This window comes from Malus sylvestris, chromosome 6 (assembly GCF_916048215.2).
Source record: "Malus sylvestris chromosome 6, drMalSylv7.2, whole genome shotgun sequence".
Classification (NCBI taxonomy): Eukaryota; Viridiplantae; Streptophyta; class Magnoliopsida; order Rosales; family Rosaceae; genus Malus; species Malus sylvestris.
In genome coordinates this window covers 25,807,760-25,820,607 of record NC_062265.1, presented here as the reverse complement: position 1 = coordinate 25,820,607, position 12,848 = coordinate 25,807,760, and the positions used below count along the sequence as shown (strand labels likewise).

Sequence of the window (12,848 nt, the reverse complement as noted above, 5' to 3'; positions counted from 1 at the left end):
AGCTTAATATTCACTACGGTAGTCATGGAAGAGGAGAAGGGATTGACGCGTGAAATTGCAGGGGGGATGTGTCACGCCCCGAACCCGGGGTCGGTAGTAAAATAAGACCCCTGCGCCCGAAACACGAGTAAAAGTAAAAATAAATAAAAGGAAATCGACATGGGTTGAAAAATGAAATCCTCTTATTAAAATAACTCCATAATCCTTACAGGGTGTACATAAGTAATAAATTAAAATCCTTAAACTTCTCCTCAATCACAACCTCAGCTCTTCTAACACCTGTCTTGCCAAATAACTCATCTGTAAAATAATAGGTGAGAAGTGAGCAACAACCACCGTCGCTCAGTGAGTAGAATATATAATATGCCAATCAAGCTTGTTATTTTAATCATACTATAAAATAGGATAATAATATCAAATAATTATACACATAATGCCATATCACATCATCCCTTTACGTGTCCATTATATCCTTCATAAATTGTAACTCACCACGTGACCCCTAATGGCCATCTGCCCTAATGTCCCCGTGTGCAACTTACATTTATCCCTCGGATTAATGCAACACCAAAGTTCTCATGCTCCATGAACATTTCCAAATAATCCACATATCACGATATATAATAACTCCAAAACATTTCAACAAATCCAACATGCATTCCTGAATAACAGACTTTAGAGTTTAAACATGAGCTGGATTCTTGATAACTCTGACTTGTTCTAACAAAAAGTATAATGCCTCTATGAATCTAAAAGGGAGTAACATAAAAACCTTCAATAATTGAAGGAAAAAAATCGATAGATATAACTGTTTGTGTGTAGCACTAACCTCTTTGGGGAAAGGGAGTTGTAGACCCACCAGCGGAAATCGTAGTTTGTTCCGTAGTAACAGCACCTGTTTGTGAAACACATGAGTCTTGTTTCAACCCGAAAAATGGCTGAGATGGGAAAGGTGAAGAACAACAAATTGGATGCTCGGGCAAGAAAATAGAGAAAAAAGTTAACCAATGATCATCAATTAAAACCTTTTACGATTAAAAGTAAAAACTAAAAATAAAAACTTACAGCTCCTTGACTAAAACCCATTAGGCTGCTTGTAGCACCAGCAGCAGTAGAGATCCTCAAACCAAAGCCAGTAGGAGGGTTACTGAATGGCTGAGATAATGGAGTGGTAAAAGCACCACCAAAAGAGACATGGTGACAAGGTTTGTGAAGGATGAAGTTTGATTTAGCCGGAGCAGAAAATGATTATGCAGAGCTTGACGAACTAAAGAGAATCGGAGATGAGGTTTGTGATAGTGTAAAAAGGACTGGTTGAAGTACAAGAAATCGCAAAACTTGATTAACTGAATGGCGTAGACGTTGTTGTAAAACCTGTATTAGTGAAGGATGGAGCTTTTGGAGTAAACACTGTGGCATTAAAAGAACTTGATGCATGAGAAAATGTATGTGCAGGATTCAAAGGGGTTTGGCTGTGAGGTTGTAGTGCCAAAGCCACTCCCAACAGCAGGAGCTGGACCACCTGGAAGTCGAAATTATAACATTTTGAACTTAGCAAATGTCATTATTGCTGTCAAATGCGGCAAAATTTCCAAGATACTGAAAAGTTAAAACTAGAAACCGTACCTTCATCCCCGCGTTGTTGGCCCCCAAACAACCAGCAACCCGCACACTAATTTATGTACTTCAAAAATCAAGATAAAATAAATTTTGCAAGGAAAGAATTCTAGCAAGGTAAAAAATCGCATACTTAGAAAGTGACGTTGTACGCAATTTCTAATAACCATCTTTCAGGCTTACCAATAATTGATGATGATGAGCTAGGTGTAGAAGATGCTCTGAAAGGAGGCATTGTATTTTTAAAAGTTTGCGAAGATGAAGCACCAGTTGTTGTGGAGATAGGTTCTGTGCCAAAATTTACAATTCTGACCGCACTTGCAAAGATTGGGAGCAGAAGCATTGTTGTTGTTCCGCTCACGCTCAAGGGACGATGGGAACAGACTTGGCCTTCTAGATGATTGTCCATTAGATGTTAAACAATATTCAATGAATTCCCAGCCGCGTATTGCCATACTAGATGAAGGTTATAGAGAACCGGAAACATTCTTAAGTTACTGAAAAGTTTTAACTAGAATTCATACCCTTATCCTCCCAACGGAGTTCTTCATGACTTTGTCTTTATATCTGGGATTTCTGATATTGAATCCAATTTCTCTGCCTCATTATTCTGATACCAGATGAAAATTACAGAAAACAATCATTCACATATGCAACGCATTGAAAATTACTGAGTGCAATTAACAAGGAAAACAAAAATCTTGACTCCTGGCTGACATTAAAAGATTGAGATGAGAAAACTTACAGTTAGTCGGACCCCAGTACCCGACAGGTGAAAAGTGGTGTGTACAAGTACAAGACCCGGGAAACGGATTCATGAACATCTTCAGTGCTTGTGGAGATCAAGCTGAAATAAGACTAGAATAGAAAATTGACAACACTTCCACTCTAGTCCAGTAATCGTCTTTTCATTCGCCCAATTACACATTGGTAATTTTGCAAGAGTAAATTGGATTATTGATTCTTAAACTATGACTGAACTGTAGCTTTGGATCCTAAATAATAATAAGAATCCATCAAAATTGGTATGATGTAGAGCATTGATCCTTGATTTCGATTTGTGTCAAAATTAAGCACATTGACACACACGGATGAAAAATTCTAACAAAGTTGGCATGAAGGACTGAGGCTCCATGTTTTGTCAAATTCGGGTTCCAATTTTATTGAATATTTAATTCAAGAACTAATGCTACGATTAGGTCCTAATGCTTCAATAATCTCTTTCAGTAAATCAACATTGAGAGAAATCACTTAGATACAAGTTTAATTATCATAGCAAACAATTAATTAACACATTATAATCTGATAAACACAAAAGAACCATAAAAATTAGGGTTTTGCAAAGAACCTGATCGGAGTGAGTGAGTGAAATTGAGAATGATCGAACGATGAGAGAATGCGAGGGCTAGAGCATTAGGGTTTTTGATTTGAAGAGAGTCGCAGAAATATACATAGTTGAATAGTTAGCGTTCAAAGTAAGAGAGAGCGCGGGAGGTTTTAAGTTTGCGTGTGTTGCACGAAAGAAAGGGCGGAGCGCGGGAGGCTTACGTCAGTATTTGCAATAGTAGCGTAGTAGCGTTCAAATTAAGTCCGTATAGAAGAAATATATTCACAAATTATAATATTAATATATATTTTAATTATTTTAATGGATGGAAAAATATTTTAGATGCATGGAAAATTCAAATAAAAATAAAAGAGGTACGAAGAAATATATATTTATATACAAAATGTCCTCGTCTAGTTCCAATCGGTAGTTAAGGCAGCCCCAGAAGACCTTTGTTTTTAGGGTTTTGGCTTTTGCTATCCTCATTTTTATCAAACAACCGGCTGAAGTTTTTCTCCTTGTTCATGTGTTATTGCAGTAGTTAGGGACAGTTTTTTTATTTATTTTTATTTTTATTTATTTATTTTTTATTTATTTTTAATTTTGAATGTAAGTGATATTCCTTTTATAAACTACAATATTAAGGGGAGGGGAGATGGTTTGAATCCGGGACATGATAAATTGAAGAGGAATTGTCCTAATCACCGGGGCAATTTACCACTTGCACAGTGAGTGGCAATCTTAAAGATGTAATCAATATTTGGAAGCTTATATATTGGTCTTGTTAATCATTTGTTAAGATGAATTAATCCTTGAACAATACTTGGCTACTCAAAGATAAGTAGGAACTCCTACTCAAAACTCTTAGTGTTTTAATCACAGAGCTTTGTGTTTATGATCAGAACCGTTTATACTATGAATCACATTGTAAAGATCACCTATGCAAAAAATAAATTAAAACTAAAGTCATTTAGTCAATCTATTGTAGCAAATACGTAGACAGTTCGTAATGCTTTTACCAATATCGTTCATTTGTTTTTAAACAGTTTGATAACTAAACGACCTTAGTTTTAATTGATTTTTTGCAGCGACAATCTTTATAGGGTGATTTATAATATGAATGGTTCTGATTATAAATGCGAAGGTCTATAAGTTGACAACGAATAATTTTGATAAATTTTGAGTAGGAGTTCCTACTCATCTTTGAGTAGCCAAGTATTGTTCTTAATCCTTGGTTGACAAAACTTTATTTCTTTTCAATGATTTTTTATTATGTCGAAACTCACAACAACCTGAACAGAAATTGTACTGAAAGAAAAAGAACTGCAAATTTTCCATTTGGTTTTGGTCAAAATTCCAAACTAGTTACATCAATTCTATTAAACAAACAAAACACCTAAGTAATGCTATTTGTAGGATGTAGATTTTGCTAGACTTGTTTCTTCTTCAAATTCAATCCTCGTTTGCTTGTTTTGCCTGCGCGCCTATCACCATGAAAAGGAAGACGAAGAAGAAGAGCCCTGTTAGAACCTAGCTCCACATCTTCTACAATTGCACAGAGAGATAGTAACAGAACAACAATATCATTTCATTAACCCCCTTCCTTCTCTTACAATGTACTGTTTATACTCGTGCTCAACTCTAACTGTCACCACAAGATGATGCCATCTGGCATCCTAAAAGATGCATCATAACCCTCACCTTTCGATCATTTTTCTCACGATTATGCATTCTCGAATTTCTTGCAATGATATCTGTAGCCTACTCTTTTCCTGGCAGAAAACAACAAAGTGAATTCCACATTCAGTAACATCCCGTTTTCCTTAGGGTGTGGTTTAACACACTAAACTGTCATCCAATAGAAATTAACACGAAAACTAAGTTCGATTGATGCTAGGATAATGAGGGGTTCAAAACCCTATCCAACTTAGGGCAAGACCGGCGTATTGAGGAACTTTAACTACACAAAAGTATAATGCCTCCATGAATCTTAAGGGAGTAAAATAAAAACCTTCGATTGAAGAAAAAGATTGATACAGCTGTTTGTATGTGGCACTAACCTCTAGTGGAAGGGGTGTTGTAGATCCACTAGAGGAAGTTAGTTTGCACGGCGTTAGTGGTACCTGTTTGTGCAACAGACGGCATGCAACCGAATAGGCCATGATTGCATGTCGAAGTTGTTGCTGGAGCTGGAGAAGGAAATGCAAATGTAGATGCTGGTGCAGCTGATGAACTAGAAAAGGACGGAGATGGAATTGGTCCAAATAATGAAGCAGTTGATGATGAAGATGCAAAAAGATTGGGTGTGGATGAGGCTCCAAAGCCCGCAGCAGTAATGGATGGATTTTGCGGAGCAGATATATTAGATACAGTAGAGGTATTGGACAGACTCAATGATGTTTGAGCAAATGTCGGTGCAGGTTTCTTGGTAAGCAAGTGAAAGTGAGTCACACCACCAAGAGCCGGTCCACCTGAAATTTAAGGAGAAATTAATCATACATTGAACCTAGTAAAGGCCATCATTCCTCACAATAAATTCTTCTGCGTTATCCGAACTTTATAAAGCAAAATTTACCTTTATCCCCCAATTGATAATTCTGCCATCTCATTTCCTCGTGAGATCTGTCTCCATAAATTGGCATTGACGATATTGAGTGGATTTTTTCATCCGGTTCACCATAAGCAGTGTTTGTTACAGTTGTAGGTACTCCACTTCCCTGATGCCGACCCTCAGAAACTGGCTTCCCCAGAGCAATGTTTCCAGTTGTTGATTGAGCTCCTGCATCATAAAGTATAAGAATATGATAGAGATAGAATGAAACAAAACACAACGACCTTCACAAATAAAACAAAATACTCACCACATGAAGCGCATAACTGGCAGCAACCGGACATATAACTTAATTGACCAAACGCAGGGGTTGATGAAAAGCTTTCAAACCCATTCTGACCAAGAATTCCTGTCGAACCACCTGGGTTGCCTACAAAGCCAAAGACAACAATTGATGAAATCAGTACCAATGGCTATAACCATTCAAAATGCATAAAACATGTTACCTTGCTGATTTTGACTAACAATGTTGAAGACAGAACCACTACTCTGAAGAGGCTGAGATGACACGAACAAAGGCTGCACAGAAAAGAGAAATAGGGCAAAAAGTGAGCCAAAACCATCAATTAAAATCTATTCAATTAAAAAGATATGGGAGAAAAAGAAACTTACAGTAGCTTGACCAAAAGCAATTGGGTTGCTTGTAGAACTAGCCTCAGAGGAGCTCCTAAATGGAGTATTCTTCTGCCCAAAGGGAGTGGCACTTCGTCCAATACATATCTGCATAGCTGGAGGCGCAGAATTTGATGTTTGAGCAGGAGCAAGACATGAAAATCCAGATGAGGTCGATGAACTTAATGGAGACAGAGATGATGTTTGTCGAAAAACTGAAGGAGATGGTGGTGTAAAAACAATGCCTTGAGAAGTGAATGATGGGGTTTCTGGAGCAGATATATTAGACGAAGTAGAGGTACTAAAGGGACTTGAAGATGGTTGAAGAAGTGATGGTGCAGGATGCAAACGATTCGGCTGTGAGGTAGAAATGTCAATGGTACTCCCACCGGCAGGAAATTGAACACCTGGAAGAAAAAGTTATAACAGATTTCGTAGTAAACTTTGACAAATGTGGGAAAAATTCCGAGTTACTGAAAATTTTGAACTAGAAAGCATACCTTTCCCCAATTTATAATCTTCCACACGGAGTTCTTCGTGACTTTTGTCTTTATATACTGGCATTGCAGATATTGACTCCACTTTCCTACTATCATCAACTGCAAGAGTTGCAGTGTATGAAGCCACGCTACTACCATTGTGTTGTTGGCCACCAAAAGCTGACTGCTTGGTGTTCCCAATTGTTGTTGATTGACCTACTGCACCACAAAATAAAACAGAACAGAATGAGGCATTCCTTTACTGTAACAAAACAATTCAAAATTCAAAACCAACACCCATATACATCTAAAATACTCACCAAATGGAAAACACTGTGATCCAAAAGGAGACGAAGCACCAAATGGGCTGCTACTGAATCTGGAACTTGATTGGGCAAATGCAGAAGTTGGTGAAGAGCTCAAAGGTTGTGTACTACTAAATGAACCAAAACCAGTAGTACTTGAAGCACCAAAAGCTTGGTTGCTTGAAGTACCGACGGTGGAGCTAGATGAACCAAAAGCCAGGGTGTTTGAAGCTCCAAATGATCCACCATAAGACCCATCTCCTCTGCTTCCGAACATAGGACTTGTTGTTCTAGCAAAGGGCGCAAAGCCTGTTGCACCAAAAGCTGGTGTGCTAGCAGAGGCAAAGGCTGGGATGCATGTCGAACTAAAGGGAACAAACATCCAGAAACCTGCACAGTAACTTATGTACTTCATAAATCAAAATCAAAATATGTTTTTCAAGGAAAGAATTCTGGTACACGTGCGGACTACGTAAACAGGTGAAGTTCCCACAATATACAAAATTTGTTTCACAAGTCAGCTCATAGATCCAGTACTAAATCAGAAACAAATCTGTAGCGAACAGAATGTTTTCAACAACATATTAATGTCATACAGAAACCACCACTTATATATAGGCAAAAACTGTCGGGGAAAAAGAAAATGAAGGAACTCAAATTGGGGTTTAATGTAGGGGACAAAACTAGATATGCAAGCACAGGTAAATAATCGCATACTTAAGAAAGTGACATTGTACATGATTTCTAATAACCATCTTTCACCATAATGACATAGCACAGGTGGGAGGCAGCTTACCAGCAATTGGTGACAATGAGAGACTGAGATCAGGAGTATAAGGTACTCCAAAAGGAGGAAACGGCCAAGAAGATTGCGCTGCTCCAAACAAACCATTTTGACCGCACCTGCAGAGATTGGGAGCAGAAACGTTGTTGTTGCGCCATTCATGCTCCAAGAACGATTGGGAATAAAATGGGCTTCCAGACGAATTCCCACAAGCTGTTAAACAATATTCATGAATTAAACTATTTTCCACGGAGAACAAACAAGAGATTATGCAGCACAAATACTCAAAGCTGGTTATAAATGCATACCAGAAAAGAAAAAAAAACAGAAAACAGTCATTCAAATATGGAATGAACTGAACATTACTGAATGCAGTTAACACGGTACAACGGAAATCTTGACTCATGTCTCATATGAAAAGATAGAGTTGAGAAAACTTACAGTGAGTTGAACCCCAGCCAGGAAACCGAAAGGAATCACCACCCATCTTCAGAGCTTGTGGAAATCAAAGCTGAAACAACAACAGAACGAAAAATTAAAAACACTTTGAAATTAAAATTAACGAAAACAGAGTCATATAGATGATGTTTAATAGCTCTCAAATACAATAAATTATCAAAAAAATCCAAACTTTTGCATAAATCCTCAAAAACCAATCTAGTCAGTAAATCCTCTATTCAATCGGTCCAATTACCCGTTAATGTAATTTTGCAGTTGCAACAATTTGAATAAGAGTATATTGGAGCATTAATTCTTAAACTATGACCGAGTTGTAGGTTTGGATCCGAATTAAAGATGCATCAAAATTGGCATCCAAATGTGGAGCATTGGTTCTTGATTGCAATTATGTGAGAATTTCCGTATTCATTTAGCACCGTAAGTTAACACAATGCTTCACGATTGGCATGAAGGTTCAATGCTTCACATTTTGTCAAATTCAGACACAAAATTTTAAGGGTTTCTAATTCATGCCCTCATGAACGAAAATTACAATTAATTCATGGATGAAAGCTATAATTCAGTCGTTTAAGAACCAACGCTCCAATTTTCTCCTTACAAATATAAATCTCGGGAGAAATCGCTCAAATAAAAGTTGAATTACTCACATTATAATGTGAGAAACAGAGAAAAACTGTAAGAGTTAGGGTTTTGCAAAGTACCTGAGATAGAGCGAAATTTCGATCAGACGAGAATGCGAGAGAGAGAGAGAGAGAATTAGGGTTTATTCTATTTTGGGAAGAGAGTCGCAGGGTTAGGGTTTGATTTGAGAGCGAGTAATTTATATAGGGATGAATGAATAGCGTTAATAGTAAGCAGAGAGCGCGGGTTAGTAAGCGTGGGTTCAAAGAAAGCGCGGAGTACGTAACTGTAGCGTTCAAATTAAGTCCATACATTCAAACGACAAACAAAAAATTGCGTTTAAGTTGTTTCTTCTGTCGTACTATAAATTTATTTATTTTTGTTTCAAATAAAGTTGGGTCTTCTAGAGAAAAAGTGACCATGACATTAATATATTAAAGTCATATAAGAATTACATTTTTACATGGTGCTGAAAAGTTTCAGTGTGATACTAATATATTGACTTCGTGAGTTTAATATATTAAACTTATGAATACAATATATTAAACTCATGAGTGTGATATTAATATATTGGACTCATACTAGTGTAGCAATTGTGCAATAAGTATCAAGTTCAAGATGCATGATTACTATATATAGGTATTATAAAGGGCAACACTGTAACTATGCCTTCTTAGTTGTTATCTTAGTGGTTAAGATAATCTAATAGTTTGTTGTATATATATACACCTAAGCTGTAACATTATAAGTGTGAAATGAAAATATATTTTACCAAATATGGTAACAACCGCCTTCTCTATCTAACGACTCCTGCTCTTCGATCCTACCTTTCCTGCTTCTCTCTACGCTCATTCTCTCTGTGTTCTTGATCGATTCTTCGATCGTGTTCGAGATCTTCGATCGTGCTCTTGATCGTGCTATCTGCCTTCATCGTCTATCTGACAATGGCGTCTCCTTCATCGGAATCGGCTTCTCCAATTCATCCCCTTCTGACTGAATCTTCAAACCCTAATTCTTCAAATTCTACCTCAATCACGATCCAAAACATTGGATCAATGGTTCCAATCAAGCTTACCACCACAAATTACTTGACCTAGAGTGCTCTCTTTGCCCTGATTTTTCGCCGCTACAACCTTACTGGTCACATTGATGGATCTATGGCGATGCCGCCTCATTTTCTTCTTGATTCTTTGGGAAATTGCATTCTCAATCCTGCTTATGTTTCTTGGTATGAGAATGATCAAAATATTCTCATCTGGCTCAACTCCACGCTCTCTGAATCCCTAATTCCATATACTGTTGGTGTGAATTTAGCTCGTGACCTTTGGGCGAAATTGGAATCACGTCTTGCCACGGCCTCTCAGTCTCATATTCATGAGTTACGCTCTCACCTTCGTAATCTTACCAAAGGAAATTCAACTGCTGCTCAATACTTTCAGCAACTTGAGGCAATTGCTGATGCCCTTGCTAGTGTCAGCTCTCCGGTTGAAGATTTCGATCTGATCTCTGTCACTCTTCATGGCCTTCCCCTAGAGTATGACTCGTTTGTTGATGCTATTCAATTCTGTCTCAGATCTACAACAATTGATGAACTACAGGGCTTGCTCCTTAGCAAAGAGATTCAATTAGCCAATCGCAAGAAAAGCATTTCTGAGGCTTCATCTTTTCAGGCATTTAACACGTCTGCATGCATCCTTCCTCTTCCTAACTCTCAGGCTTTTATGGCTCAGTCTCCTTCTACCTTCAGCACTCAAAGTCGTGGAATGGATCACCTTCATAATCGAGGTCATTTCAATCGTGGAAATTACAAATCTTCTAATAATTAGAGATTCTTTAATAATCGTGGTAATAATCAGCGTCCTAATCGTGGAAGTCGCAACCATTTTTCATCCTACACTAAGAAAAATCCTTGTCAGATTTGTCATCAGTTTGATCATGAAGCCTGTGATTGTCCTCATCGCCTGGATCTAGCTTATGGTGGAAAATCCTCTCATACAGCAATGGCTGCTAACACTTCTTCATCTAATCCTACTTGGATCGATTCTGGAGCCACATCACACATGACCAACTTCTATGCAACTCTGCAAAATCCTGAAGCATACACAAGACCAGAACAAGTGTACATTGGTGATGACAAAGGTTTGCCCATCATTCACTCTGGTTCTACTATTTTGAATACTTCTACTAATGCTTTTACACTCAATAAAGTCCTATATGTGCCTGCCATGAAACATAACCTTCTATCTGCAAATCAATTTCTGATTGATAATCACCGTTCATTGCATTTTTATCCCTTTCACTTCACTGTGAAAGATCTTTCTTCGAGGATGATGCGTTTTAAAGGCCATGTTCAGAAAAGGTTTTATCCTTTTCATTTTCACTCATCTACAAATGGTCATCATAAAGCACTCACAGCTTTTGCAAAAGCTTATAAGGATGTTTGGCATCAAAGATTGGGTTACCCATCAGTCAAGATTCTTAATAAACTTGCCTCAAAATCTTGTATTCCTGTTTTCGCTCATACAAATAAGTCATTCTGCTTAGATTGTGCATTAGGTAAAAGCTCCAAACTTCCCTTTGTATCTACATCTTGTACAACTAGCAAACCTCTAGAACTCATTCACACGGATGTTTGGGGACCATCACCTATAGCCTTTTCTCAAGGCTTTCGGTACTATGTCATTTTTGTGGATGACTTTACTAGATATTGCTGGTTTTATCCTTTAAAATGCAAATATGATGTACTGTCAACTTTTATGCAATACAAATCTCTGGTTGAGAATTCTCTGTGTACAAAAATCATTACTTTGAGGATTGATTCTGGTGGAGAGTACTTAAGTACTCATTTCTCTAACTTCTTGGCTACACATGGCATTTAACATCAACTTACTTGCCCCCACACACCTGAACAAAATGGGTGTGCAGAACGCAAGCATCATCATTTAGTTGAAACTACTCGCACTTTTTTGGCAGCTTCCAAAGTACCCCACATTTATTGGGTTGAGGCTTTCACCACAACAATCTATCTTATTAACCAATTGCCTACTGCATCCAGACAGTCTCCTTGGGAATCTCTATATCATCGAGCTCCAAACTATGAGTGTTTAAAGGTCTTTGGTTGTGCTTGTTTCCCATGGCTCAAGCCTTATACTTTCTCAAAGCTGGATCCTAAAAGCAAAGCATGTGTATTTCTTGGATACAATCTGAATCACAAGGGCTATAAGTGCCTTGATCCTGCAACCAATAGAGTGTACATTTCCAGACATGTTCTCTTCAATGAATCTAGTTTTCCTTTTCATTATATGTCAAACACCACAACCCCAATACCACTCTTGCATCCTCGGACTGGATCCCTTATACCATTTACTCTTACCTTTACATTTCCTATTTCTTCTTCCTCTGGTACTAACACCTCATTGCCTAGATATTCCTCCAGTACACCACCTATTTTATCCCATAACCATTCCTCCACTACTATCTTAAGTCTTATAGTGGCAGTTTTAGATTCCATTTCTCCCATTTCTAATCAAACCATTAACACTCATCTGATGCAAACACGGTCTAAATCTGGCATTTTCAAACCTAAAGCACTCACTGCCACTAAACACCCTTTACCCTCTCATTTCTCAGTGGATTACATACCTAAAACCTATCTTCAAGCCTCCAAATACCCTCATTGGCACTAAGCAATCCAAGAGGAAGTCAATGCTCTTATCAATACTGGAACATGGTCTTTTGTTCCCAAGTCTCCTTCACAGAACATTGTAGGTTGCAAATGGGTCTTCCGTATCAAGAGAAAGCCCGATGGCACTATAGACCGGTACGAAGCTCGGCTCGTTGCCAAGGGATTTAATCAACAGGAACGTTTAGACTATACTAAAACCTTCAGTCCGGTAGCCAAGCTAGTTACCATTAGACTTCTCCTCACTCTTGCAGTTCAATTTGATTGGTTCTTGAACCAACTTGATGTCAACAATGCTTTCTTACATGGGACACTCAATGAATCAGTTTTCATGCAACAACCTCCTGGATT

At 37.9% G+C, this 12,848-nt stretch overlaps 1 protein-coding gene and 1 long non-coding RNA gene across 5 annotated transcripts; both read right to left on the bottom strand.

The window, feature by feature from the left end:
* Positions 1-164: 164 nt before the first annotated feature.
* LOC126626545 (uncharacterized) lies at positions 165-963 on the bottom strand. Its single transcript, XR_007624724.1, has 2 exons — positions 830-963; positions 165-300 (listed from the first exon to the last, which is right to left on the bottom strand). It is a non-coding gene; the product is annotated as an uncharacterized LOC126626545 (long non-coding RNA).
* A 3,290-nt stretch (positions 964-4,253) lies between these two features.
* LOC126626544 (nuclear pore complex protein NUP98A-like) lies at positions 4,254-9,045 on the bottom strand. Of its 4 annotated transcripts, none has more exons than XR_007624722.1 (11): positions 8,896-9,045; positions 8,177-8,246; positions 7,748-7,948; positions 6,967-7,341; positions 6,668-6,865; positions 6,168-6,574; positions 6,002-6,074; positions 5,806-5,925; positions 5,520-5,723; positions 4,956-5,415; positions 4,254-4,716 (listed from the first exon to the last, which is right to left on the bottom strand). XR_007624722.1 is itself a non-coding variant. In XM_050295901.1 (11 exons), exons 2-10 carry the CDS (start codon positions 8,220-8,222, stop codon positions 5,033-5,035), a joined length of 2,007 nt encoding a protein of 668 aa, XP_050151858.1. In that variant the 5' UTR covers positions 8,223-8,246; positions 8,896-9,045; the 3' UTR covers positions 4,254-4,716; positions 5,005-5,032. The 4 variants fall into 4 exon arrangements, 2 of the variants coding, with proteins under 2 accessions (XP_050151858.1, XP_050151859.1); XR_007624723.1 differs by having other exon boundaries at positions 6,668-6,862; XM_050295901.1 differs by having other exon boundaries at positions 5,005-5,415.
* Between the last annotated feature and the right edge of the window lie 3,803 nt (positions 9,046-12,848).

What these genes read in the sequence shown, in the direction of transcription:
- LOC126626544 (XM_050295901.1), bottom strand. Translation starts at nt 8,222, where the DNA reads ATGGGTGGTGATTCCTTTCGGTTTCCTGGCTGGGGTTCAACTCACT. An exon ending in ATCACAGTGTTTTCCATTTG is followed by an intron (nt 6,866 to 6,966) that starts GTGAGTATTTTA and finishes TTTGTGGTGCAG; the next exon opens with TAGGTCAATCAACAACAATT. An exon ending in TTATCAATTGGGGGATAAAG is followed by an intron (nt 5,416 to 5,519) that starts GTAAATTTTGCT and finishes CTTAAATTTCAG; the next exon opens with GTGGACCGGCTCTTGGTGGT.